The sequence below is a fragment of the Acanthopagrus latus genome, chromosome 19, assembly GCF_904848185.1.
Source record: "Acanthopagrus latus isolate v.2019 chromosome 19, fAcaLat1.1, whole genome shotgun sequence".
Lineage (NCBI taxonomy): Eukaryota > Metazoa > Chordata > Actinopteri > Spariformes > Sparidae > Acanthopagrus > Acanthopagrus latus.
Genome location: NC_051057.1, coordinates 16,992,577 through 17,020,247, shown reverse-complemented (window position 1 = coordinate 17,020,247; position 27,671 = coordinate 16,992,577). Strand labels below are relative to the sequence as shown.

Here is a 27,671-nt window from a genome sequence, read left to right as displayed (position 1 = left end):
TGCTCTTTGTTACTCATACTTGAATTTTTTTTTATCTCAGAATTTTGACCTTCTCTATCATAATAAAAACTTGTTCTCTCATAATTATTACTGTTTTCTCATGATGATGACAACTATGCCTTAATTTAGAGCCTTTTTTCTTTTTTTTATTAATTGGCACTACTTAGTTTTGGAGGAGTTCAATATTTCATTTTCTTAGTATTTCTTTGGCATTTCATGGCTTTATTCATAGCACAGGTTGGAGAGATGACAGGAGAAGGGGGAAGGCATACAGCGAGGGACTGGGCTCGAGCCCTGAGCCACCGCAGTGTGGACAAGGACTCTGTGCATGGGAGGTGTGCACTGATATTTGATATTTAATAAAAGGTAATAATACAAACTCAGAAATATTATTTTTTTTCCCCATAATCTATAAACAAGCTGTTCTCAGAGGAAAATAAGGTCCTCAGAACACTGTTTGAAACTAGAAAGGTGGCAGGTGGCAGGGTCCGCCAAATATAAACAAAGTAAAACAGTATGAAGTTGTGTTCACTTTCTTATTTAGTTTATTCAGTCATTGAAGATCTTTCTCTTCTGATTAAACTGTCTTCATCCAAACTACATACTGCACCTTTAACTGGCTGAAGTGGCCTTCCAGACATCCATTCTACTCTGCATGAGGAGCATGAGCTGTCTGATATCCGACGGTCGTTGAACGCGGCAGCAGCAGCAGCAGTATTGTGGGCTAGTCGTATCAGTAGCCACATCACCAGCAACCAGCCACCACCAGCGGCTGCAGCAAGTCACCCTCACTCAGGCGAGCACTGGGAAAAAGCGACAACAGAGAGGGCCAGCTGGAGCGGACATTTTCCTTCATATAGGTGAGCACGGTTTTCTTTTTTTTAATTTGCAGCAGAAATGTAAACGCTACATGTGTCGACGCGGCTGCACTTCGTTGAATGACCGTCGGCTGTGTTTACCGTCTTCTGGGCTGTCGCATAGACTCGAGTAACATTGAGCTACATGTGGGGATGCTGTGGTGTCGCAATCTGATGCCCCCCTCTGCAATTATCAAGAATAATATATTACTATTACTAAACCAATAAATGCAGTTCTCTTACCAACATGCCCGAGAACGTTAAGCTAAATTAGCATAAAACACAACAAATGAGTGGCGCTCATGTGGCTGTAGCTACCCTTGCTCTCATATAATAACTTGGCTAAAGCTAGCTACAATGTTAGCAGCACAAAGCCAACAAAATGTAGATTTAGTGTAATTATGTTGGTAATATTTAATGCTTAAATAATTACGTTGTTAGCGCAGCTTGTGTTTGTTTGGTTGCTAGTGAAGCTCTGGGCAATACGAGACCTACCAGTCAAATATTAAAGTTACGACACCACTATTTTTAGAGACGTTTTCACTCGTTATATAACGTTTTTGAGATTTTATTAATATCCCCATGCCGTGTGTCAATATACCTCCGTGGCGGTTCATTCAGGCTTTGTGCACTTCCCCGAACTTTCTGGAACTTTGCGATACGTCTGCTCTGTTTCACAAGATAAGGCAGCCACACTTGTGTTGTCTGGCCGCTTTGTTGATGTTGGTCCTCTGCCCCCCATAAAAAAGTGGACAAACACGACCGACAAGGGAAGAAAACACTTAGTCGGTTTATATTTTTCCTTTTATTTATGTTGCGCTTTGGCTTTGTTTGTTCTTTACAATTGGTTGCTATTGGTTACAAGCAGGCGGCCTGGGTGAGAGGAAGTAGTTACATTCCCTCAACGGCTTCCGTCCATTACATTTGCAAGTGTAATAAAACACTAAAATGACAGTTTAGTTTAGTTAGGAAAAAGATAAAAAACATTGTCATACAAATGAAAAGACATGCACCAGTAAAAGACAAATGAAGGAAGGAAGGAAGGAATGAAAGAAAAGTGAGAGAAAAGAAAAACAAAACAAAACCATGATTGCTCTGTTCCCATTATAATGACAGTATCGACTGAAAATCAAATTTTGTTGAAAATATTTCTCCATCTGCAGGCAGACAAGCAACAAATATTCATTTCATGATATGAAATGTGATTGAGGGAGGCAAATCAATTAATCGCTTAGTCAGTTAGGTGTGTTATGTAGTTTTCAGGGAAGAAATCTTAGAAGAGAAAGATCTTCATGGACTGATTTTATTTTTTAATGCCTAAACAAATTTAATAAACCCCTTTCCTTTGCTTGACTTAATAAACAAACTGACCTTTTAAGGACACCACTATTTCATACTGTTTTACTTTGTTCATATTTGGCGGACCCTGACAGCTTTTAGCTTCACACATTGCTTTGGAGACCTTATTTTTTCTCTGTTAACAACTTCTTTATTCAGTCATTGAGGAGATAACCATGTCCGAGTTTACATTATTATCTCATTAATATTGTAAATATTAGAATTCAGATTTTGGATTTCTTACCCAAAACTACAAAGTGCCTCTTTAAGTCATGTATCTTTAAAAAATACCAAACATTTGCTTGCTGCAGCTGCTCTAATAGGAGTATATTTGTAATTGTACTATTTTTAAGGGCTGCATAATCTGGTGATTACTTTCTTAGTTTATTGATTAGCTGCTTGGTCTATTAAATATCAGAAGATGGTGTAAGATATAGATTGATGTTTACAAAAGCTCAAGATAATGTTCTCAAATGTCTTGGTTTGTCCTCAACCCGAAGATAATCAGGCAAACCATCAAAATAGTCATCATCAAAATCATCAAAATAGTTGTCGATCAATTTAATAGTTGACAATAGTTGACAACTAATTGATTAATTGCTGCAAGACTTTTGCACACATTTGGTTAGGATCTGAGAACTTATGTATATGTGTTTCTATTATTTACATTTCATTAGACTAAGTTTTTATTTGATCTATCACAACAATAACCAACACATGAATTGATAATGAAAATTATTGTTAGTTGCGACCCTATGAGGCAGCAACAAGCTTAATTTGTGGTGAACGACTGTAAATCTGTTACTTTGGATTTTGTCTCTATTAAATATTCTAAAACTATATTAGATTACAACACAATCTTTCAGAAAGTAATTAAGTTATATAGTTAAACATCAAGTTTTGTTGGCTTTTACCCCAGAGCTTGACTGGAAATATACTGTGTACAATGCAAATACGACTTTTTGAAGGTTGGCAGCACTACAAAACTTTGAAATGTTAGATCAATCTTTATTTATATGGTGCTTTTCATACAGAAAAAGTACCTCAATGTGCCTCACAGAAATAAACAAACAACAGCAGAAAAATAGAAACAGCAAAATAAAATTAGGAGAAGATAGTTAAAAGAACCCAAACCCTCCCACCCCTTCAGACATGGACAGAGACATACACACTCATACACACACTCACACATATGCACGCAGACACACACACACACACACACACTCATACACACACACACACACACTCATACACACCCATACAGTAGCTGTCACTAAAGAGACATGTTAATCCTGTTCAACTTGTGTTAGCACTACCATTAAGAGGTATGAGCTATGGTATGACATGTGCAAATTGTAGCTTTAGTAGACTGTAATCCAAAATCTGTGTGATGCAAAATACCAAAATACAAAGACCAAACACAAAAGCTAAATCAAAAGGCAAAGTACAAACTGTGAATAACATGAGGAATCAAGTAAGAAAGGCCAGGAACACGAAGGTTTGAGCTGTTGTAACAAGTGAATTTCCCCGTTTTTGGATAAATAAAGCTCCTCTAATCTAATCTACAGATTACATTACAGCATTAACTATTTGGAAGAGACCTTAACAGGTGCAGGGCTGTTGCTTTCTGAAGAAAAAATTGAACCCCCATCGCACTCGCAAATTGTGAATGGATTCTCTGTCCAAAGCTCACTGCTGTTGACAGTTTATGACCTCTTTGAAAATGTTTCCACTCATGGAAAATGTAGGAAAACTCTTGAGCTGTTGATTATATGCCCTCTCTGTAGTGTTTGAATCACAAGCTCTCGTTGCTATGAATCATTTCAGGTAGGACCCAAGCTTATCTTTGTGTTATGTTCAGCTGTCAGCTGTGGCTCTCTTCTGTCAGCTGTGATTTGTGTTAGGTGTTGGTTTTGTCCGGTGCTCCCGGCTCGTCGGTGTCAGATATGGAGTGGTGTTTGAATGTTCTTGGACACTACTCCAGCTGCATTTTGTTGATTGCAATCACAGTGCGGGGTGACTATGTACTTGTACTGTAGTTTTCAGTTTGTAACTGTGTGAGGCTTGGTTTGCAGGTAGTTATTCTAAAAACTGAAGTCTCTAGGGGAAAAATGGGCCTAAAACAAATGGAAACTAGGGAAGTCTAATCAGAGATCTTAATCAAGAGATAAAACCTAAAGTTGCTTCACAGGTAATTAACTGGGGAGTTGATGTGCAGATGGAAATCGTGAAAGCTTTTACAACAACGATGTACCTTTTTTATGAGCCCACACCCTGATTAACACAATGTTGCTTCCATTAAGTTTCAAGGCAAAACTTCAGTGCTGATAACTTGGGATGGCCCTCATTGTTTGGGAAATTCCAGTCATGTTGTGGCCCTCCAATCCAGTCCGATCTGAATCCTATTATATGGAAATTCCAGTGAGTCCAATCTGATTAAAAATGTTATTATGTATTTATTATGTTCTAAATAATCAGCCAATCTGTGCACACAATAGACCCACATTAAAATCAACAGAGCCTTTTAAATATGCTTACTAGCTGCTGAATCGCTCTGCTTTAGGAAACATAACATGCATCACGTCTATATTTTCCAAAGGGTATATGTTTGTTTGTATGGGTTTTTGTGACAGAAAGTTTGGGACACAATATATCAGCAGGCCAATATTTTTTGGCAATACTACCTTGAGGTTGAATTTGCCACTTTTGTTGGAGCGGGTTGAGAACGGTGCAGGTTTTCCACAATTTTAAAAGCTAGAAGTACAAATTCAACTTGGAACATGTTAATATTGTAGTGAGAAGTCACCACAATAATGGCGACTTGTTTAATGTCTAACTGTAAAATAAACTGCCCCAGTAAAACTATAATCTATATAAGGGGTAATTTTTTTGCAAGAAGAAATGGTCTAGTATGTTCTGAATGTGCCTGGAAACTTGTTCTAGACTGTGCTTCCAGCCTGGAGTCAGGACCCATATTGATATACTGTAATGAAATTTACCCTATGATCATTGATTATTCACAAGACAAGATGACACAACTAAATGCTGTGTGTAAAATGTATATTAAAATCTTTGCATTCCTGGCTCTCCTCTTGTGTCTTGTGATTTAGCACTGCAAGAATTTGACTTTCAGTCTCATTTACTGTTACTGTTACACAGTAACCCTTCAAGGGAAATCTTATTTGGCACTCTAGTACTGGACGGCTGGAAAAAAAAACTTAGACAGATGTTGTTGTAATCTCTTGCTGCTCAACTTGTTGAGAATTGTTTACTCCAAAATCCTGTGTAGATTCCTACAGAGTCGCTGCTTCATACTGAGATCAAGCCATTGCTGTTGACTTCTGTTACCTAGATCTGCCCAGTGAACACTAGTCTAATAATGATTCATAAGGTCTTCTTCTGGCAGCCTTCTTTATAATTCAGTGGATAATCCTTTCTTCATCTATATTGATTTTGGAGTCACTTTGCCCTTGGATCCTCCACCCGTTTCTCCTGGGAATCCCCCCATTTCAAAGCCAGCTAGGTGATGTAGTCCCTCCAGAGAGTCGTGCCCTGAGGTACTCTCTCAATCAGTCCTCATCAGTACATCTTTGAAAGGGTAGATGGTGGTGCTGAGGTCTTTACAAGTTACCCAAATCACCAGAGCTGGCTAAACACAAGTGCAGCAGCTCATCATTGAAGTCTTAACCTGATCAGTGTCTGTAGGGCACACCCGGCCATGTATAGATGTTTCATTTTGACTATTTATGTGTTCAGTTGAGTTTGTGGTTAAGGTGTGATTGAAGACGAATTCAGATTGACTGCTCACACATACTGCACCTGGCAGCTGTCAGTTTCATTTTTCATTTTTCTTACCTTGACTTCAAAATCTATCTATCTTACAGTAAACCACAACAGAGACAGTTTGAGATACTTTTAGACAACATGGATTGTGGGTAACAGTGCAAATTGGTGACAGGCTTAGTATTTTGTAATGACTTTAAAGGACGCCAGCTTCTCCTTGTGGAAATTTAAAATCAATCAGGAAACTGTTGCACTGTACATCAGCGATCTAGTCTGTTTTTATGGATCATTTGAAAACAGTTTCTGAAAACAAGCCATGTGCATTTCTCTGAGGTTTAACCCTTTGATACTTTCACAGTATTTATAGAGCACCTAGACCTACTTTTATGATCAAAAACATACTGGGAATCTCACTTTTTACAGTATGATTAAATGGGAAAATCACTTAATGTTTATAGGAACAGCTGTGGTATGCTTCGTAATGGATTGTTCAGGGATTCCTGTGTAACACGAATTGTCAGAATTTTGGTAAGATAAGGTAAATGCTGCTTTGCCCTCTGTTTTTCTTTGACTCTAGTCTGTGAAGTATTTCGATCACCTTTGTATTTGTTTTTTTATTTCCTGTAATAAGCCCTAGTAGGAGTTAACTAGATAATACAGCTAACAGTCTTTCTTCTGTCTCTGAACTCTTTTATGTTTATAAGCCCCACCTCTGGTTCACTGAGTCATCATGTGATTGTGTGACCCACATCTGTTTGCTTGGTTCACGCTGTGTGGAGCAGGAATCCATCAGATCTGGGTTAGCTGTGTAACGCTACCATGGGGCATCAATATACACATACATGCATGGATACACAAATTGCACAGAACCACAAGTAAACACATCTCTAGCAGGCACTAGTGTCCATTAACTCCCAGCTGCCAGGGGGGACTGGTGACAGGTGAGTGGGTCCGTGATGGCTGAAGTGAGGGGGATAAAACGGGATACATTTAACATGATTATGTCAGGGCATTGGGTTTGTTTTTAAGAAAAACCCTGGAGGAAAATAATGACTTTGTGGGTCATATTTTTTAATATACTGCGGTCTACTGGTATGTGGAGAAAGAAGTACATCATAACTGCTAAGATTAGATTTTAAAGGAACATTCTGTAGTTTTTAGGAAGAAATGTTAAATCAGACGAGAAAGATCTTCACTGACTGACTTTTTTATGCCTAAGCAAACTCTTTGGCAGACACTGCCATCTTTCTAGCTTCAAACAGTGTTCTCGGGGCCTTATTTGCCTCTGAGAACAGCTTGTTTATTCAGTTGTGGAAAAAAATAATATATCTGAGTTTGTGTTCATTAATATTGTAAATATTAAAACCTCCCTGGAGCTACATAGTGCCCCTTTAAATCACAAAATTCAACAGTAAAAGAGGAGTTAGATATTGAAGCATTAGAGGGACATTTGGACTGATTCGGGCATGTGAAAGAGAGGAGTTTATTGCCTGTGCCATGTCCCGACCAGGACTCACTTGCTGCCATTGCTGTGTGCCAAACACCCCCAACCCCCCACATGCTCATAACACACACAAACACAATCTAACGGCAAAGGCCACAGGTTATAAATAGCAAACAAACAGGACACAGTGGACTCTCTGTGTAAGTAGTCCTCATTGGTTTGTTTATCATTTTTTAGTGTGATAGCTAAGATATATCTCATGATGATTAATGGTCAACTGTGGGTTTGCTTGGCATTTTCCTTGTTGTTTTAGTTGGCTTGTTGCCGCAGGATAAATGATTTTGCCTGTCCCAAAGAAAAACACACAAGCACAAAGCGGCTTGTCGAGTTGTTGGATTATTTGTTAGGTCAAGGTGTTGGAGGGAATACAGAAGGTCTGTTTAAGTGTCAAAACACTGAGTGTGATATATCAGGTTTGGACGATATTTTATGTTATAGTGGTCACAGTAAACAGGATTTGTGTGGGTGTGTCCTAACATCTATTATTTCTGTTTCCCCCATGATATGTTTCATTTTATAATTTCATTTAAACAAAGTAAGATTGTTTTTGTGTGGAGTGTTGTAATTGTCCTCTTCAGTATGATGCAGTATCTTTTCTTATTAATGAAAGTGAGGTCCTGTGAGGTCGCGTTTTCCATTTTTTAAGTGAAAGAATATTTTCTGAGCCAAAACATACAGCGATTAAACATCTTTAAACTATGTATCTTGAATCTGAGAGAAGAAACAGACCCCCTCTTCTCTGTATTCAGACCACAGAGCCTGAAAACCAGAGCCTGCTTTTTTTGTATCGTGTTGAAAGAAGAATTGTGACATGCTGTGTTTAAGTCCCACCCTTTAAGGCTTTAAATTTCTGAAAACTTGCTCCCCACAGAGTATGATTTGCATATCTCATCAGTGGATTATGCACAGTGTCACTGAAAAATCTGAACAATTGACAGTAAAATCCAAAGGGAAAAACACTATGAAGGTCATTTATTAACTGAGATAGATAGCCAAAGGCAACCTTCATCGGACACATGAGGAAAATGGCAGCTCAAGACTTTATTTAGTGTAGACATGATGTGGTCCACTGTGACTTAAGAGTAATGTACTTGAATGTTCTTGGAAGTAATGCTAGGTTACTTCTGTAGGTAGTTAGCTGGACTGAGTGATTGCAGTTTACTTTATGGGTAAGGGTTAAGATAACTGTCGGTGAAACTAATAGCCACTGATATTTTGACTAATTTATCAGTAATGTGTGATTCATATCTTATCTCTCTTGTCTCATGAGACTGTTGTGCAGAAATGGTTGCTTGCTGTAAGTAGTTTAATAGTTCCTTGTATCTACCTCTAGGGCAAGATTTAGTGTGTTGGCAGCAATTGTTATTAGATTTTTGTTGTTGCAGACTATCTTCTCTATGTTTGTAGATTTGCAAAAACAAATTGGAAATCTAGGGCTAAATCTAGATGACATGAATATCTTCTGATCTGTTCTGTCTTGTTTTTGAGAACCAAAGTTTCATAACCTCAATGTTAGGTCGTGTTGATAAAAACATGCTTTGAGGTCTTTATGTCCAATTTTCAAAAGTAAAACATGATTCACTTTTCTCTGATATAGCCTAGGGGTGAGGGATGATCACCTGCTTATTATGTAATTTTGCTGGGCTTGTGTTAGCTTAGCTGTCCTCCTCCCTGCATCTCTATTTCAGTGCTTTTGATTGCATCGTTGGGTACGGCCACCCTGTTTAATACCGTTGCCCCCTCCTTCCCGTTTACAAAATTTACCCCTCAGGTCTTGGAGAGAGCCCGTCACACATGGCTACACTCGCTTGCAGATTGTTGGGCTTCATCTCTACAAGCTAACATGTCTTAACAGAGCTGAACTTTTTTTTCACAGAGGCCACGTAGAGGACCCTCATATAGGACGGCAACTACAAACCTACACAGACAGAGCCATGTTGGAATACTACCAGATATTAGGAGTTCAGAAAAATGCAACGCAAGAGGACATCAAAAAAGCGTAAGTGCCCACTGTGCGTTTCATTGCTCTGGTTTTCCCCTGGTGTTGTTGTTGAATCACCGCCACTCAGAGGGGTGTAATAGGTTAATTATATCCCCTCAAGCTGTATACAGTGACACAAGGAGAGAGAGAACAGAGAGACTGCAATGCAGAAAGTTTCCACTCTTCTTCCTGTAACCTTGCTGCTGTCAAATACCTTCCCCCTACGTTCATCCACCACTTGCAGTCGCCCACTGAATGGACGAGTTCCTGTTAATGACATTTGCTCAGGCTTCTCACTAACACGCTTTGATTTGACAAGTGAAGAATTTCCAATGAACTAAAGTGTATATTTTGATTTTAAGGACCGAAATTAGTGCTCCAGATGAAATTAAAAGTTATTGAGGTTAATGCAGGAAATGCAGGTCAAATCGTTTGAGAGAGAAGCAAACTACTGAAGATCAAGTCAACCGATTTATGACTGTATGATTCACCAAGAATCCAGCTTAAAAAGATGATGAATGCTCAGAGCGGGCTATCTCTGTGCACTCAGTTGTTGGCTGCCAAAGTCAAACGGTATCTCGACCGACACCAATCAATAAGTCTTATCTTTAGCTCATGACCCCAGCCCTGACTTTTGATCTGATCTGATTGAATTATTTGCTAATGATTGGCTCTTGGGATGGCAATGTCGGTCACATGGTTCAGACTGAATACATCAACTGCTATTGGATAGATTGCCGTGGAATTTGTTACCTACATTCATGATGTACAGAGAACATATTTTAGATTAAATTGTTATCCATTGACTTTTCATCTAGTGCCACCAGCAGGAGAAAATTTAACTTATCTGGTGAAAAATCTCAACATTTCATGAAATATTTAGAAGTGGCCATTCATGGATCTCCTGATGTTACCTCCAGCACCACCAGCTGACTGAGATGTGTGGTTTTTAGTAAAACATCTCATAATGGGATGGATTGTTCTGTAATTTGGTACAGGCATTCATGTCCATCTCAGAATGAATTGTAATAACTCTAATGACCCCAGAGTTTTTAGAATAGTCATTGTTCTTATTTGTACCAATACTTGCAAAAGTGATAACATTCCCATCAACCTCAGATGTACTTTTGTGTTTAGTACCAACTAAGTTTGCATGCTAACATGCTAAACAAAGATGTGCATGGTAAACAAAATGTTTCCAAATCGTTGTGTTAGCGTTGTCATTGCATATCAGAGTTATAATTACAAATTCTAGCTTGTAAATCCTCTTCATGTAAACTTCTAAGTCATAATTATGAAACGGTAACTGACTTTTTTGAAAGCTGGGTGTTGCTTTTACAATTGAACATATAGGATAGTGACACTGCATTGTTCAACGTAGCCCGGACGGTCAACCAGTGACCGGGCTTTAGACCACCAGATAATGTCACAGATTACAACAAAGACGTAGACTACAAAGACTAATTACTACTGATCCATAAGGGAGTCAATCCCTGGATTGAATGCACCCTTTTTTGCTGGCTTACTCTCAGTCACTAGTCTCGTCCACAGCGTGTGTGTCCACTGCCGGTGCTGCTGCTGGGCTTAGAAACAAACAGCTGATGCAGCGTAAGCTGCTGTATGAGCCTGTGCTGCATGTCAGTGGAGTGCAGGCTGTCTTTGTTATTTCTGCTTCGTTGGGGAGAAGGACAGTGTGTGTCCATGTGTGCACATGGAGGGGTGATGGGTGTCTGTGTGTTGGTTGTTGGCATGGTTTCCACCCTAAAAACAGACTAGCATGTGTATATGTGTTTCTGTTGGGGGCAAACAAACATACACATTTCCATTTTCCCATTTCTATAATAAGAAGTGATTGATTGCCCATGGTTCATCTACAGTACATTACATACGTTATGTGTTTGCACCGTCTTTAATCTCTGTGTCTTTATTTAACAGTATGGTATTTGTGTCTCAGTTACAGAAAACTGGCACTGAAGTGGCATCCAGACAAGAACCCAGACAACAAGGACGAAGCAGAGAAAAAGTTCAAAGAGCTGTCAGAGGCATATGAAGTGCTCTCCGATGGTAAGGCTTTCTGAAGAGGGATAAAAGCTGTTATACAGTTGCCATGTTAAGTGCTGAATATCTGAACATGATGACAGGTGTTTCTCTGAAGTGCACCGTTTGAAATGAATGTTCCTTAAAACAGATATATTGTCATCAAATTTAAAAGTTGACATTTGTTGTCACCTTTACTGCATTTCCATTTTGGATTACTAGGGCTGGGTGTCATTTTAATGTTATGTTGCTGTCACCAATATGATATCTGAAGGTTTTGGAAGTGATAGCAAAATCTTTGTGTTTTCCAACAAAATTCTTAAAAATGTTAATTATCGGCCAACCTTAAAAGTCCTCCTTCTGGAAAGATGTGTCTTAAATTGGCAAAATTATGATTCAAAACAAGACCTTTACAAAACTGTTTTTCCGTCCTGTTTATTTTCAACAGCTGCATAGTACTAATCCTGTATGGATGTTACAGTAAAGTTATCCATAAACCTCAAGAGAGTTGTGTATTAGCGGCATGTGCAGTAACATTAATGGTGTAAATCACCAGTTTCATTCAGATATATTTTATCGAGTCTTTGGAAAACGATGCACTAAAACAATGCGATTTGCTAATATCATAAATTCTGTCACAATACAATTTTGATATGATTCAATCCAGTAGCCTGTGATCAACAGAAGATAATATTGTCTGCAATTAAACACAATTCATTAACTACATAAGAAGCTACAATCCCCCCCTTTTTTCCTTTGTAAATAATTGTAAACTGTTAAGTGCTGTAAAGTTTACTTTAAATTGACACTACCGACACACATAAAACATGGCTTAACAAAAAAAAGCCAAAAGTTAATTTGCATACAGGTGTATGGGACACTGCTGGGGAGTATCAGATTTCTTTTCTAATAAATAAATAAATAAATATAGTGGTACTATCTCCAATACTGGTACTGGAACAATACTATCGAGTCATCAGTTGGACCTAGCATTGCATTCCAGCTTTCAGTACCCAACATTTTTGGTATTTTGTGCTACAGACAAACTCTGGTCATTTTTGAATATATTAAGAAAATAAGAAATGAGATTTGATACTCAGCCCTGCTGATAGATCACGTGTGCCAAGCAGGTCAGCCAGTTCGTCAGTTATGGTTCTTAAGTGGAAGCAACTACCAGAATAATGCTTTAAGTATCAGAGTGTCTGGAATTTATATGTGGGCTTGAAAACACAGCAGAAGTCTGTAACCTTTCAATTGGATTAGTCACAGTTATGTACCATACACCCAAGTCACAAGAAGCCATTATTGTTGGCATTGGCAGAGCACAATGTCTGGATAGATGATGCTGGAGAGTGGACGACTTGTGCAGAGGTCTTGTGCTGCAGGTTTAGTTTTACTTTCTGTTCCTCCTTTCATATAATAAACTCTTATCAGGTTGGCCTGTATAATAAATGTGTTCTGAAAGTAGTTAAACCTTTTTCTTTTCTTTTTTTTATTTATTGACTAGCAGCCCTCTATCTGTCTTTTTCAGTTTGCAGATGGTCGAGTTGATGATTTACATGATTAAAACGGGAACATGAAGCCTAAAATGAGTTGGATGTGTTGGAAGTTGAATGTTATTGATTTAGTCAAAGTGAAAAGGAAAAAATTTAAAGCAGCAGCCAATTTCATGCCAATGCTAACACAATTTTCCAGAGCTTCGTGACCTTAAATTAGGTCAAAAATAAAAGCGGGTGGGCACTTTCTCTTCCTGTTTGTTTTATTTGGCCCTTTATCATATCTAAAGTACTACTCTTCCCACAACAGAAAGCAAGAGGAATATTTATGACCGATACGGCAAAGATGGCCTTTCAGGAGGAGGAGGAGGAGGTAAGAGGATACCTTTCAATAAGTATTTGAAGCCAGTGCCATTGTAAATGGCTGATAAGATTAAATAGGCCACGATTTTGATGTTTTACTGTCATGGTCCAAAGTACAAACAGCTTGCTATTGCATTGGTATTTTTTATAACTTATCATGATAACTGCGTTTGATGAATAGTCATGCAGTTTGTAATATTCATTGCTGTTTATTGTTTAACAGGAGGCCATTATGATCACTTTGGTGGCAGCGGTTTCACATTCCGTAATCCTGAGGACGTTTTCAGGGAATTCTTCGGCGGCAGAGATCCATTTGCAGATTTTTTTGGTAAGTCCATTTGCTTCCCTGGGAGGCACTGATGGGAATTCTTGTTTTTAGAGAGTAGGAGGAAAGAGGAACTGAAGAGATTCAGAAGAGTGGGTAGCACACAGTGGCTATTATTAACTGCATGATTCTATCTGGTCAAAAATAGGAGAGGAAAGGAGGACAACCTGTTTTTACACCAGATAAAACATTGATATTCCCTCATTAGTTTGCCTGTGAGCTGTTAGCCAGCTGCTCCTGTTGTGTAGAAATGTGAAAGATGGAGCATTAGACCCAGGAAACCTTCAGTAAAGCCCGGTGCTAATCCCCCCCACTGCGCTCTAATGTTAATCTCCAATACACCAAGCACTGTTCACCTCAGGAGGTCATCTGCCAGTAAATGTCACATGTTGGAAAACACTGAGTGTCTCTGCTGGATGTTGACCTCAGCATCAATACGTAGCCTTCATCCACTGATGACAGGTTAGACCTCTTAATCCACTCCAGCTTCTTTTTAAAATTATACTGTTGAAGAGTATTTAGTCAGAAAATCCTGATTATAGTCGGATAAATATCGGATGAACACTGAATATTTTTTAAGACAATAGAAAAAAATGTAATACAAATTATGTACATCATTATAGTATTATTGTTAATCTTTATTTAATTCATGAACATTTTTCACATTATCCACATAATTAGAACTGTGGAGAAAAAGACAAAAAATCAGTACATGAGGTCAAGGGACACTCAGTAAATCAAGGCAGATTTGCCTATTTTAAAATTAAAAGTTACACAAAGTACAGGATTTATGAGGAATTTGTTTGATTGGCTCAATAAATACTCTGCTTTTCACCAATTTTTTTCAAAAATGTTGTGAAAATGAATAAATCATCTGCTCTAAAAGATGTAACTTAGTAACTTCAGTGATTACTTTCAAAGCAGTCACCCCTGATATGCCTAACAGATACTCTTCTCTTGCGGCCACCACTTCTCTCTGGGAATAAAAATGATGATGTAATATATGGTTGACCAGCGACTGTTAATTTGTGAAAATGACAGTCTGATAATTGATTATATCAGGACTGTCTGCAGTTGTAGGAGTTAAGCCTGTACTGGGTTGTCTGGGTTCAGCAAAAGGCTGATTGGAAGGCATGTGCAGTTCACCCTGCGTAGCTCTAAATATGGAGTTCAGACGCAGGCAGAGGATGGATTTGAGCGTCTACATCACTCTACTGGAATGCTTTCAAAAATAGCTTCCGTATTAAAACAAAAGCAGATGTAATAAGTGTGTGCGCTCTGTGTGTCTCCATGTGTCAGAGCACATGTAAAATGTGCTACGTGTGGGAGTACAACATAAACGTACTGGAAAAAGTGTAATCTAATATACAAGATTTTAGGAATGATACTTGGATTTGAACCCATAGGAAAAGACAAGTCATCCTCTTTTAGATCAGATTATTGAATTGTTTTTATGACTCTGACATGGGTTACTATTGATTTTATTGTTAAGGTTAAAATTATGAAGCACAGCTGTTGTTGTTGTTGTTGTTGTTGACTGGTTTAAAAAAAGCCAAACCATTAAGCTGTCCACACAGTTCAAGTGCTATTTTGACTGGGGGCAACCTTTATTATGCTTTAACAGGAAATGTCAAAACATCCGTCTTCTCAAGTGTATACCAACACTATATAAAGTGTTTGTCCTCGAATAGGTGTATATAAATAAACTAATTTGTGTTTCTTGACTGGCCTTAAGGTGGCAGCAGTAGAAAGAGGGTCCAGATAGTTTTTAAAATCCCATCCAGCTCCAGTCCTGTATTGTCCAGGAGCTCGTCTCAGAAAGCAGCAGCTGGTCCTGTAGATCTGTCACTCACCCACCTCAGACTGAGGGGTGGAGGGAGGGGGAGTGTGTTTGCTGTTGAGGCAAATAGAGATTCACAGGATGATGACGGCTTAGTCGTCTGCCAAGAACAGCACACACTCAATTCTCAAATGGACACATGAAGAAGTGGACAAAAAAGGATTGGTTTAACACTTTTTTGGTTGGAAATAATGAAGAAATATGCCAAAGAATATCTGCACCGTATCTCCCCGAGGACCTCCTATAATTAGACGAAATTAGACAATTTGACTCAAACAGATTACATCTTCTGTTCCTGTTTCATTGCATAGCTCTCCGCTATTAGACATTATTTTGTACATTTCCCATATACACACACACACACACACACACACACACACACACACACACATATATAATCTTTGAAAATTTGACCTTGGAAAAGCTCTAGGAACCCTGGTAATGGTGTACATGCACATTTTGAAAACCCATTTTCCTGTCTTTCATAATCTTCTCTATGCTCAGGCCCTGTGCAGTGTTATATACTGTAGGTGTGGCACATTCTCCACTGATTTAATCTCAGTTTTTATGCTTGACAGGTCTTTTAAAGTTCTGTCAGCTCACAGATGTATGAGAGCACTTCGCCTTAGCTCTTCTTCCAGCTATCTCTTTGTGTACACTGATCATGTTCAGGAGAATTAAACCAGGAGCTCGTGTTTAGCAGCCTTTCTCAGGCTTTACATCTCCCTCTCTTTCTTCCAGTCATGTTGGCTGTCTTACTGACAGCTTTGTAAGAGCCGAGCTGTCTCCTCTAATGTCTTCTTCTATGTAAACGGACAGTAATGCAGTTACAACAGTGGCCAGGGGACACTTTTATTTTAAGCTTTCTGTCAGTGGGAACAAATGAAGCTTTCTCTTTCGCTGCCTTGGTACAGTCAAGGTTGAAGGAGGAGTCTTCTTTCAGTGAACGGTGCCAGTGATCCAGCCTTATCCTGCTGAGGTGACCCAGATTGGCAGAGTGCAATTAGTCGCATGTCCACAGGGGCTTTAGGATGAGAATTAAATGGTGGGCACTTTGACAGTTTAGGGTTAAGATTGTTCCAGAAATTACAAACCGATGCTCTGACATCAAACACCGCTTTTTGAATCTCAGGTACTAAAATCTTTGGAACCTAGAGTTACTCTTACAAAGTTGTTCTAATAAATATTGTTTTATTAACAATGGGTCAAATACTTGTGATATGTAAAGGGTTGTTTTGGTCTTGTAGATCATGCTAATTCAAAAAAGGACGGAAGAAATTCAAAACCTTGCATGGTTTTTTCAATAAAATTTAAAGTGTTCCCCCTAATTTGTACCATGTTTCCCTCCCCAGCTGACGACCCCTTTGATGATTTCTTCAGTGGCAGCCGCAGTCGCCAGAGAGGCGCAAGCCGAAACAGGATGGGAGGATCGCTGTTTGGTTTTGGAAGCTTCCCAGCTTTCGGGCAGGGCTTCTCATCATTCGATTCAGGTGCGTACATCCCAACAAATAACTGGATTAATTAGTAATTTTGCATGCTCTTTCAGTTTGACTGAGGTTTTCAATGTGTGCTCTTTTGTAGGTTTTACCTCATTTGGAGACATGGGTGGAGGAGGAATCACATCCTTCTCTTCTTCGTCATTTGGTGGTGGTGGGGGAGGAGGAATGGGTAACTTCAGATCCGTCTCAACCTCCACCAAGTTCGTCAACGGCAGAAAAATTACCACAAAACGGTACTGAGATGTCAAACTCCCAAGCACTTTAAGAAATGTACTCTCTCGCGGAAAGTTAGAGAGTGGAGAAGATTCATGCCTAAATGAATCAAACCTAAATAAAGATATAAATAAATGGCTCAATACATTTATTTTTAATATTATTTTTGGCACATTTAATGGCATAGTCATGTATTTTTTTCCTTTTTTTGATTTCACCAGTTTCAGTCCTCCATATACATCCTACATATAGCAAGAAAGGGAAAAGGCATACTTGTCAGCTACACCAGCCTGACTACCTTGTCTGCTCTTGTGTTTGTTACAGGATCGTGGAGAACGGCCAGGAGCGGGTGGAAGTGGAGGAGGATGGTCAGTTAAAATCTCTTACAGTTAATGGTAAGGAGCAGCTCCTAAGACTGGATAACAAGTAGTAATCTCACCACAACATTTGACCAACATACAATTTTCACCACCTGGAAAAAGGAAAAAAAACTCGCCCAGTGACTGTTTGCTACTGGCAGTTGGTCTCTCGTCTCTCTGTCCTCCTGCATCTCATTCCCAAAGAAGAATTTTCTCATTTTAGCTTAGCTGCGATGGAGGCGAGAGAGATGTTCACAGTATTTGTATATTTGTATTTATTCCATTATTATTATGGGGGGGCATCTTGCTGGAACTTGTGTTATTGTTTACTAGAGTAATTGAATTGTGCTTTTATTTTTGCCATATGAAAATGCTGGGTACGTGCTATAAATATATACATACTTTTTCCTTTGGGGTGGATATTGTCTTATTGTAGCAGGCAAACAAGATGCTGTACATTTAGACTTACGCATGTCATTTTTTTTGTTTGCTCTTTTCATTTGACCAATTTAACAAGTGAATGATAAAAAGCTTTGCTCTGTCTTTGACTTGAACTAACCTTGTTAGCTGTTACCATGTTCACATGTGTGTAATATGAGTGACTTTGATTATTAATAATTGATTAATTAATTAATATAATGTGCATTTTTTCCCTCTGACTTTTGCATTTGTTTGTGTATTTGATAAAACCACTGTATGTTTCATTTGTTTCTGCATGATTGCTGATTCCAGGAGGCTGCCTTTTAGTTTCACTGTAACTCTGTCAGCAACTCAAACCATCAAGCCACACAACACCTTACACTCTTTACCGGACAGACAGGGGTATTTTCATTCTTTGTAAAAACAAAAAAAACTAAATAAAGAGTTCAGTTTCAATAAACTTGCCTTTGTGGAACGGCTCGGAAAGGCTGCTGCAGTCACCTGGTGTCTCCTGTGTGATGTTTCTTTTGGCTTGAGTGGCTTTTTAGTGTCTCACTCTATCTTGAATGTGTGGTATGGGGTGTGTGTGCTTGTGCCTGATTTACATTTTAAACCTGCTTCACAAAACCCGCAATAAAGGAAACCACAGCAGCTGCTTCTTTTGTACACTCACCTCATCATACAGCTCACTGTGTGTGCATCATTTTAACCTACTAATGCCCTTGATTCAGTTTAGGTGACTCACATTAGGGATTGGTTGCTGTCAACAGGAAACTGGTTGGGTGATGAGTGTGCTTTTACTAAAATAATCAATGTCATTATTTATCTAATTGATTGTGAAGTTTTCAGCAGAAATACCTGAGAGACCTGAGGTAGGTATTTCACCTTTTAGGAGCCAGGTGAGGAAGGAAACTACACCCTCTTTCCAGGACACCAGCCGTCCTCATTCTTCTTCATTTCTGTCCACCCCTCCCATGTGGACATTTTTATGTGCTTGTACAAGTGCTGATAGTGCTCCTCGTTTGAATACGCCCTTAAACAAAACCTGAGCTCTATGGAGACACCGAGCCAAAAGAAGGACTCAAAATGCATCCACTAAATAGAATCTTCTAGCTGGGGAAAATCCAGTCGCTAGTACAACTTTTCAATCTCTTTTCATGCACTCGCTCTTGTGAAACACCAGGCATGATAGGCTCTGAATCAAGTTAAATTGAGCAGTAGTGTGGATGATTGCGGTTGGCTCAGAGGTCACTGTGTGCTGAGAAGACAGTGTGTGTTTCATGAGGAATGTGCTCGGGGCTAGTTTATTTACACAAGCCTCGTTGCATATTTTTGAGAAAGACAAGTAAGGAGTGGGGAAACTGGAGAGAAAGAGAGGAGCAGGGTGAGGCATTAAGATATTCGGTCTCAAAGGCTCAACAACATGGCTGAGATGACACTTAATGCAACATGTATGAATGTACATGTGTTGCCTGTGGGTGCGTGGATGGTGTGAAGGCCATGTCTCCACTGCTGGGGCTTGGATTTGTTGTGTTCTTTCAATTTCCTCCTCTCCAGATTGAGGCGTTTGCGCCTGCGCAGTGCTGTTGCTAGGTGACAACTGCAACCCTGTGCCAATCCCTTCCCCTCTCTGTCGGTGTGAGCTTGTGTGAGCATATTTGTCTGTTTGATGAGTACATTATGGATAGATGTCGTAGATGGGGTCCACGACACATATTAGAAAGAGAAAGTAAGCAGTGACATCTTATAAGAAATCATATCTAAATTTTTTGAACACACATTAGTGAAAAGTCATCGTTGAAGGAGCAGGGATTGTATTAATGGTGCAATAGCTCCCTCTCCTGGAGCAACACGTCTTTAAACAAATATATCAATATTTTTGTGCTAGAGCTTGAAGTTAAAACATTAATTCTGTTACTCATTATATTATTATTTGTCTTACTAAGCTTTAGTTTACCTTTAATTTGACGGGTGCAAACCGGAAGTCAGCGAGTTAGCTAGTTTATGGCTACAACAGGAGCCCTGTTTTTCTATTTTTTGCCTATATTTCTTTGCATTTTGGAAAATTGGCACCATTAAAAGTATGCCGTATTACCTATTAGGAGCTTGTGTTTGTAATGGCACCATAAATGTACAGGAAACTATCACTTCATTACTTAAACACATAGGACAATTTATAAACGCGATGATTCTCAGGCGAGTTCTGAAGTACAATATTTTGAATCTGTGACTTTTAAGAGGACTTCTTATTCACGATGGACATTGAAGATAGTGACATCCTCGGAAAATGTAAGTCACTCAGATTCTGAAAATATGTGTATACTGTATGTGTGGCCAGATCAAATAAGTTATGATATATACAATGAGTGTGAAGTAGATTAATTTACTTCGTCCATAACCTCCTTGTTAGACCCTGGCGGCTGTACCAGACTACTATAAATGACAAATTATTTGGACAATCTTAAGAGGCCCTATGAGGTAAAAGTACAGTGTTTTGCCAAAGAAAAGCAACAAGAAAAGTCTGAAAAAAAAATCAACATATCTTGTGCATCAGAATTAAAATTTCACTAGCTAATCATTCTGCTACTATTAGAGCCTATGTAGAGACCCTTACCACTAAGACTACTGTTTCAGCATGTAAAATAATAAGTCGATGAAAAGTGAAATCATCAGACATTAATAATTTATGAGACGTCCTTTGGAAAAGGAAGAACTGCTGCTAGACTTTGAATTTGAAGGTGGACCCTCATGTGGCCACTAGATGTCAGTGTTTCTACACAAAAAGGCAGCATGACATTTTAGGACTGAATGATGATTTCCACAGCTGGAATCACATTTGGAAGAAATCACACTATGACTGGAGGGACAACTGGAGCAACGCGTGACATAATAAGTGATTTGACGTCAAAACTTTAATTTCCTTGATGTAATCATTAATAATAATATTCAAGTGTCAGTATACCTATCATAAGAAGTTTAAAAAAAAAAAAAAAGCGTCTTGCAGCCTCTCTTCCTGCATCCCTCCTCTCCAATATGACACACAATACTGTGATTTCCTGTCCTAGAGTATCCCAACGTTATGAAAGATGGCTTCCTGTTGGCCAAAAGCAGCATCCGGTTTAACCCCCCCCCCTCACACACACACACACACACACACACACACACACACCACCAAGATCACCACCACCTCGTCTGCCTGACAGCTTAGCATGAAACATGGAATTGGCCAGGAGCTGCTGGCCACTTTATGAACGATGGCGAAGATAAGCTGCCAGCTTCTTCTGGCCGTGTCTGGACGAGGACACAGACTGTATCTCTGTGTGCTCAGCAGTGGAGTCACATCAGCACGACATCTCATGTCTTGAACGGGGGGGAAGGTGAACTGTTGAAAATAATCTGGTCCACAGTTGTAGTAGTTGTCATGTAGGGTTAGCCTCCTCCTGAACAGTGATTTATTTTGGGCTTTGGGCTCCAGCCTGCAGCAAGTAAGGCCGCTTTTTCCTGTCACACATGGATTTTGTGTCCGTGTGTGTTTAGGTGTTAACCCGGGTGTTTGTGCTCGTGTACTGCAGTCTGGACAGTGTGTATCAAGCAGCTTTTACAGATACACACAGCATTGTGTAGCTCGGAGACAAATGACAGGCACTCCCGAGACAATAGCTGCAAATGAAAGCATCCAGGAGCTGTGCTCACTCTGCTTTTCAAATTAAGTCCAGAAAATAAAAGGCCGCCTTTGTGAGCACTAAAAGATCTCATTATCATGGCTGCTCTTTGATATTGTTTTTGTTAAAATTAATTAACTGATGATGGATTATGCGACTTGATAGCGGAAGGAATCTTATCGCACATAATAGACACAAATATTGATCCTCTGGAGGGATGGAGGGCTTGAACAAAGCTCGGGAGTCACATACATGTTGGCTTAATCCAGCTGTCTAACTTCACTTGATAGGATCAGCAGACAAATGCAGGTTGGGATTAGCCGGATAGAGAACGAACAGCAGCAGCAGTCTGGAAAGTAAAGCCACCAATTGTCCTGTTTCTGTTGGTCCACCGGGCGCTGGTCTCTCCTTGCAGAGGTCAACTCTTTATTATAAAAGTGTGTTTCGATAGAAGAAGCTGATTTGCAAATACCGCTTTGCAATCCAAGTGTTGGGCTAAAGCAACATAAATCACCTTAAAGCTGAGGTGTTTTTCTGCAAGAAAATACTCCACCAATTTCAACCTTAACACGCTCGAAAGGGATTCGTTACAAAGAAATAGTCTTGGGTCAAGATGGAGGTGCTGCGGTAATAGGATGCCTATTCAGAGAGAATTGAAATCCAGTGATGTCTTTGTCTCTGACCTGCAGCCTCAGAACCCTTAACTCCACCTGAAAGCGTCCAAAGAGAGCCATCCCCCTCTCCAGTCTCTCACATGAAGCAAATACAGCCTTGGTCTTCCGTTACTTTCCCTCATTAATGATTAAAATGACAATGTGTTTATGTCAAGGTGCTCCCACAGGTATACAGCAATATGTCAAACAAAGCTGCCGTGTCTCCGATGACTTCTGATGTCTTTTAAAGGCTGTGCTGTTACCGGGGATTTTGAAAAACGCTGCTGCAGATCCTCCTCTAAATGGGACCAGGTTCAGCACGGCGAGCATCTGGCCTCCTTTCTTCTCCTCTCCACTGCCTTAATTACACAACACAATGGTGATGAGATCTGCCTGTAATCTCGCAGCATAATAAGCCCCCCCCCCCCCCCCCCTTCTCCTCTATACCCTGCCTGCCACTAATTCAATATAAATGTAAATTACCTAGAGAAAAGAATAACCAAATCTCATTTTATTTACATGACTAATCACAATAAAGTCAAGCAGATGAAATATGAATGAAATATATGGTTGTCGTTTTGAAAGGAGGGAGGGGTCTATAATGCCTCGGGGGCTCTTTGAACCCCTTGTTTTATATCATCTTTGTTGTTTCATGTTGGTTACATCAATATGCCTTTTTGCACTTGTGCTCAACTTGCTGTAATAAATGTGCGTATGCTTTTTTTTTTTTCACCCTGCCCGATTGTACTCACACTGCCAAGGGCATTTGGAGGTAATATGTTTTCCTTTTAGCTGCCTCCCTTTTTTTTTTTTTTTTTTGCTCAGCACATCTCACGTCAGAGGGCTGAAATTCAAGCATAGGGAAAAAAAAAAAAAAAAAAAAAAAAACAGGTTTAATGTTGCTTTGAACACCTCAGGCCAAACATCCAGACAGCAAGAAGAGACGGTTTAGGTGTGATTCATTCCCCACTCCGCTCTGCTCTGCTCTGCCCACAGACATCGCCGAAGACCCCTCGGAGGACGAGCGCCGTCGCCGCCGACAGAACGCACTACCTGGCCACGGCCTGCACCAGCGCTACCTGAGGAACTCCGCCCAAAACCCCTCAGAGGAAGAGGAGGAGCACGGCCTGCAGAGTCTTGGACTAACGAGAGGTCCGCCCACCCGCCACTGCAGGGCTGATTAATTACCAGCGCACAGAGCTCCCCCTTTAAAGAGTAGAGTCTTAATAAGCGCAGCTAATTGTCTGCCTTTGTGTCTGATGGCCGCACAAAGGGCGATGACGAAGAGTGGCATGCTTGATTGGCAGATGTAAACACCGAGGACAGAGGTGTTCATTAGGCAGCTCTGTTCTACGCAGCAGTAATGACCAGAGGTCAGAGGTCGCCCTCTGTTTTCCCTCTCGGGGTCAGGAAGCCACACACAAAAGAGCAATTATCTGCAACACACAGTGGCAGAATGTTTTATAGGAGCAGTTTGGCTAGTTAAGGAAGGACCTTTAATTTAGGCGTGCATATTTCCTGCTGGGATGCAAATAAAGGCCCCCCAATTCTCTTTCTGAGATAATGACACAAACCGCTCAGATATGGGCCCGCAGAGAGTGTTTTTAAACACCGCTGCCAGCTGAACGAAGAGTTTTAAATGTGAGAAACATCTGCACCGCCTCCTAATAATTCTCTCTTTAACACGCTGTAACTAATGACTTCATTAATAGTTCCAATACAATCTGCTTATGCTTTCTGGATAAATAACACGTCGTTCGTAGGCACAATAATACAAGAGTGACGTGAGTGATTGCATTAAATATTTCTGATACAGCAAGTTTAAGGAGAGAATTCAGGGTCATCTGGACGAGTTGTTTGTTATTTCATCGCACACATTTCACTGACTCATCTATCTTTAAACAAATTGTTAAATATTAAAAAAACAGAGATTTTTCAACATTTAAACCCTTTTTTTCTTTATTTTTCTTTTAACCATAACTTTTATTATTATTTTAATGCAATAGCAGTATTGACTTAACATAGCCCCCAGTCAGGTCTTTAAGTTGTAATTACCTCTCTGTGCATACATCTGCTTCCTGTCTGTTTTTACTGAAGCCCAAAATCTAATTGCCTCCAAACTCATTTGTTAATAAAATTGTATTGAATTCAATGAATGTCTTATGACAGATCTATAAAGTGTTAGTATCAGTAGATTTACCCTAGTCAATCAAGTCATTTGGTACTGATTATAAACTCTAAATAAAAACGTGTCTTAATACTGAAAATCCTTCATATCTAATGCTAATGTTTGCTCTTATTTTGAAGGACACACAGACACCAAGAGGAAGAAACTGTGGCTAAAGGAGGCGGAGTCCAAAAAGAAAAGGGCTCCTCGACTCTTCCCTCGCTTTGGTGGGTTTGGCAGCTTTTTTTAACCCCCACCCCCCCAACACACACACACGTGTATATATATATATATATATATATATATATATATATATATATATATATATATATATATAGATATAGATATAGATATAGATATAGATATAGATATATATACATATGAGGCATTAGTTCATCGTTGCTCTGTATCGGACGCCCGACATCCCCACTGCTGCTCCGTATCCCTTCTCGTCTATCTGCTTTCATCAGTCTGCAGAGGCCTCACTTCAGTGTTTTGTTTTGTCCGAGATACATCTTCAGAAGTTAAGCTTTTGCCGTATTTATTGTGCGTGGGCCCTGTGGATGTACAGAGTTCAGAAACCTTGATTAATCTCCTGCGATTGGAGTTTTTACAGCGCACGTGTGTTCAAAAGAGTTCAGGTGGAAAAGGAGAATAAGAGTAGCAGCCGTGTTTGTGAAAAGAAAAGCGTGGCGATTCTTGCAGTAATATTGTTTAGCATGTGAAAGTTAGAATGAAGGTCAAGCTGTTCAGCGGATCTTTTTTTTTTTTTTTTTTCAATAGCGACACGGAGAGAAAGAGAGCTATCGAGGCAATGTGAGAGTAAGACGGAATGAAAGCCTTAAAGAGTGAGTTTTATGACAGAAGGAGATGAACATGTTCTCCTCACTCCTCCATCATACATGAAAACACCCCGGCAGTAACATCATCCAGTCTTTCAAGACTTTACGCTTTCACCTTCCCAAAGTCCTTATATCCTTTTTTTTTCTCTCTTTTTTTGTAGGATTCTTTATACTGAGTGCATTCAGCGAGATGTTGACCTTCCCTAGGTGTTTTTGTAAAAGATTTCTCAAATTTTAATATAGTTTCCCACGTCTGATTTGTCCTTGAAACATGGTTCTCATGATTGTTGTAGAAATCTCTCGGAAATGTTCATTTTTTATGGACTCCTACCAATAAATGCTTAAAGAAAATCCTGTTTTTTGCAGTCGCTTTTTATTGAATGCTCTATAAGGGTAACTTTAATAACCCAGGGAGGGAGTTTCATCAACTCTGTGCTGTGACAAATATATTGTATATATATATTGTAAATGGCTACTGTAATACACAGCAGCCATTTTGACACTTGTTTGAGTTTTTGGTCTAGTGATTTCCTGTTTTATGCTGAAAGTTTATCCTTGTGTGTCATGTTTTACATTCCACTTCCTGTCTTTGTTTGTTTCCGCATGTCAGTCCTGCGTCTTCAATTTCCCCCAGCATGTTCTCTTGCCAGTTTTGTTGCCTGCCCTTTCCTTTACCAACGTGAATTTTTGGACTTTGGATTTCAATCACGTAATCTAGTGAGCGAGTGTTTTCGCATTCAGGCCTAATTACAAGATGCCCAAGTTGTGAGTCGATATACTTTAGAATTTGCAACTAATTCCTGTTGCATTGTGTAACACCATCAACTGGATCATTTACTACAAAGTGGTTCAATGCTAATGTTGGCTGACATCTAACAGGTCATCAAATATCTTGTTTTACCTTGAAATATGTCCAGCTGTCCTCCGTTGATTCTCTTTTCACTTGCAGATCAATCCTGAACCTGTGAACCGAAAACAACTGATCAGATTCCATTTGTTAGTAGAATCTTCAACCTGCATGACAGCAGTACGCCTTTATCAGAGGAAAATGTCCGCTGTGTAAATACAGTCAATTGATGAACTAATAAAGAAGAGAATGAACAAAATCGTCCAATATATAACATTCACTTACATCCACACTGTCACTCAACACATTTCTGAGGATACTTTTCACACCAAATATATTCAAACTCTCCTCCTGGTTCTTTGCTCTGAAATCTTTTTTTTTTTTTTTTGAAAGAATCAGTACTTCAACCTGTTCCATCATTGACTATAAATCTGTCTAACACACAGTACAAGAGCATAAAGAAAAAGGCAGACCACTCAGACAGAAAATATTTAAAAGCTGTCGACTGACCTTGAAGGACTTTTTGCCTGTGGAGCAATAACCTGTGATGGGCATGTATTTCGGCTTCATCACAAAGCCGCGCTCACACACCTCGCCCGTCAGTGCTGACCGTGGGCTGTGCACACTGAACTCAGTGCTTCGTTGTCTATTTGTGGGGTCGACGCCACACACGTTGAGGCGGCTGCCTCGCCGGTCAAAGTTCACAAAAGCTGAACTCCACACAAAGCCAAGATGTGAATTTGTTTCGCTCGCGGAGAGAATGTTTTATTTGCCACTTCACTGTCATAGAATAGAAGTGAAAGGGAGGTGAATATACACCACTGCTGATATCATGGATGAGTGACGGTGTTTTTTGTTATGCCTAAAAAACACTCTTTGTTTTCATGACTGAATAAACTCAACAAACAAACTGACCTTAGGACCTTGGACAACACAACTTCATACAGTTTTACTTTGTTATATGTGGCGGACCCTGCCACCTTTCTAGCCTCAAACAGTTATTTTCCTGTGACAACAGCTTGTTTATTCAGTTATGGACAAAATACATATTTCTGGTTTGATTTATTACCTTGTTAATATTGTAACTATTAAAATTCTGAGTTTAAATTTCTTCCCCAAACCTTCATAGTGCCCCTTTAATGATGAAATTCTTCTTGGGGGTAAAGCTACACCAGCTGATTTGGCTAACATGTTAACACAACCAAAAGACATTGAGGAAAACATTAGCTTTTATTTTAAGACATGCAAATGTAACTCCAGTGTTACACTCTCTCATTTCAGCTCCGTCTTTGGGCTCCACCAGCCCTTGAGGGAAATTTCAGCTATGCTCCAGCTAGTTGCTAACTCGTCTGCTGTTTGGCTCTCCGGTAGTGTACAGTGTGTGTGTGTATGTGTGTGTGTGTGTGTGTGTGTGTGTGTGTGTGTGTGTGTGTGTGTGTGTGTGTGTTTTTGTGTCTTTTGCTGCTTGCTGTGCAGGGAAACACA

General features: G+C 39.5%; 1 protein-coding gene across 6 annotated transcripts; it reads left to right on the top strand.

Moving 5' to 3' along the window:
* Positions 1 to 706: 706 nt before the first annotated feature.
* dnajb6b (DnaJ heat shock protein family (Hsp40) member B6b) lies at positions 707 to 26,314 on the top strand. Of its 6 annotated transcripts, none has more exons than XM_037078634.1 (11): positions 707 to 860; positions 9,359 to 9,481; positions 11,418 to 11,527; positions 13,307 to 13,369; positions 13,583 to 13,687; positions 16,877 to 17,014; positions 17,106 to 17,256; positions 17,561 to 17,631; positions 23,327 to 23,482; positions 24,638 to 24,724; positions 26,289 to 26,314. In XM_037078634.1, exons 2-11 carry the CDS (start codon positions 9,417 to 9,419, stop codon positions 26,297 to 26,299), a joined length of 957 nt encoding a protein of 318 aa, XP_036934529.1. In that variant the 5' UTR covers positions 707 to 860; positions 9,359 to 9,416; the 3' UTR covers positions 26,300 to 26,314. The 6 variants fall into 6 exon arrangements, with proteins under 6 accessions (XP_036934529.1, XP_036934526.1, XP_036934527.1 ...); XM_037078631.1 differs by lacking the exon at positions 26,289 to 26,314 and adding an exon at positions 25,950 to 26,208; XM_037078632.1 differs by lacking the exon at positions 26,289 to 26,314 and adding an exon at positions 25,501 to 25,695.
* Positions 26,315 to 27,671: the final 1,357 nt, after the last annotated feature.

Excerpts from the sequence above, each read along its gene's own strand:
- dnajb6b (XM_037078631.1), top strand. The coding sequence starts at position 9,417 with ATGTTGGAATACTACCAGATATTAGGAGTTCAGAAAAATGCAACGCAA. Across the intron at positions 17,015-17,105 it reads CTTCTCATCATTCGATTCAG|GTTTTACCTCATTTGGAGAC; the intron begins GTGCGTACATCC and ends GCTCTTTTGTAG. Across the intron at positions 23,483-24,637 it reads GAGTCTTGGACTAACGAGAG|GACACACAGACACCAAGAGG; the intron begins GTCCGCCCACCC and ends CTTATTTTGAAG.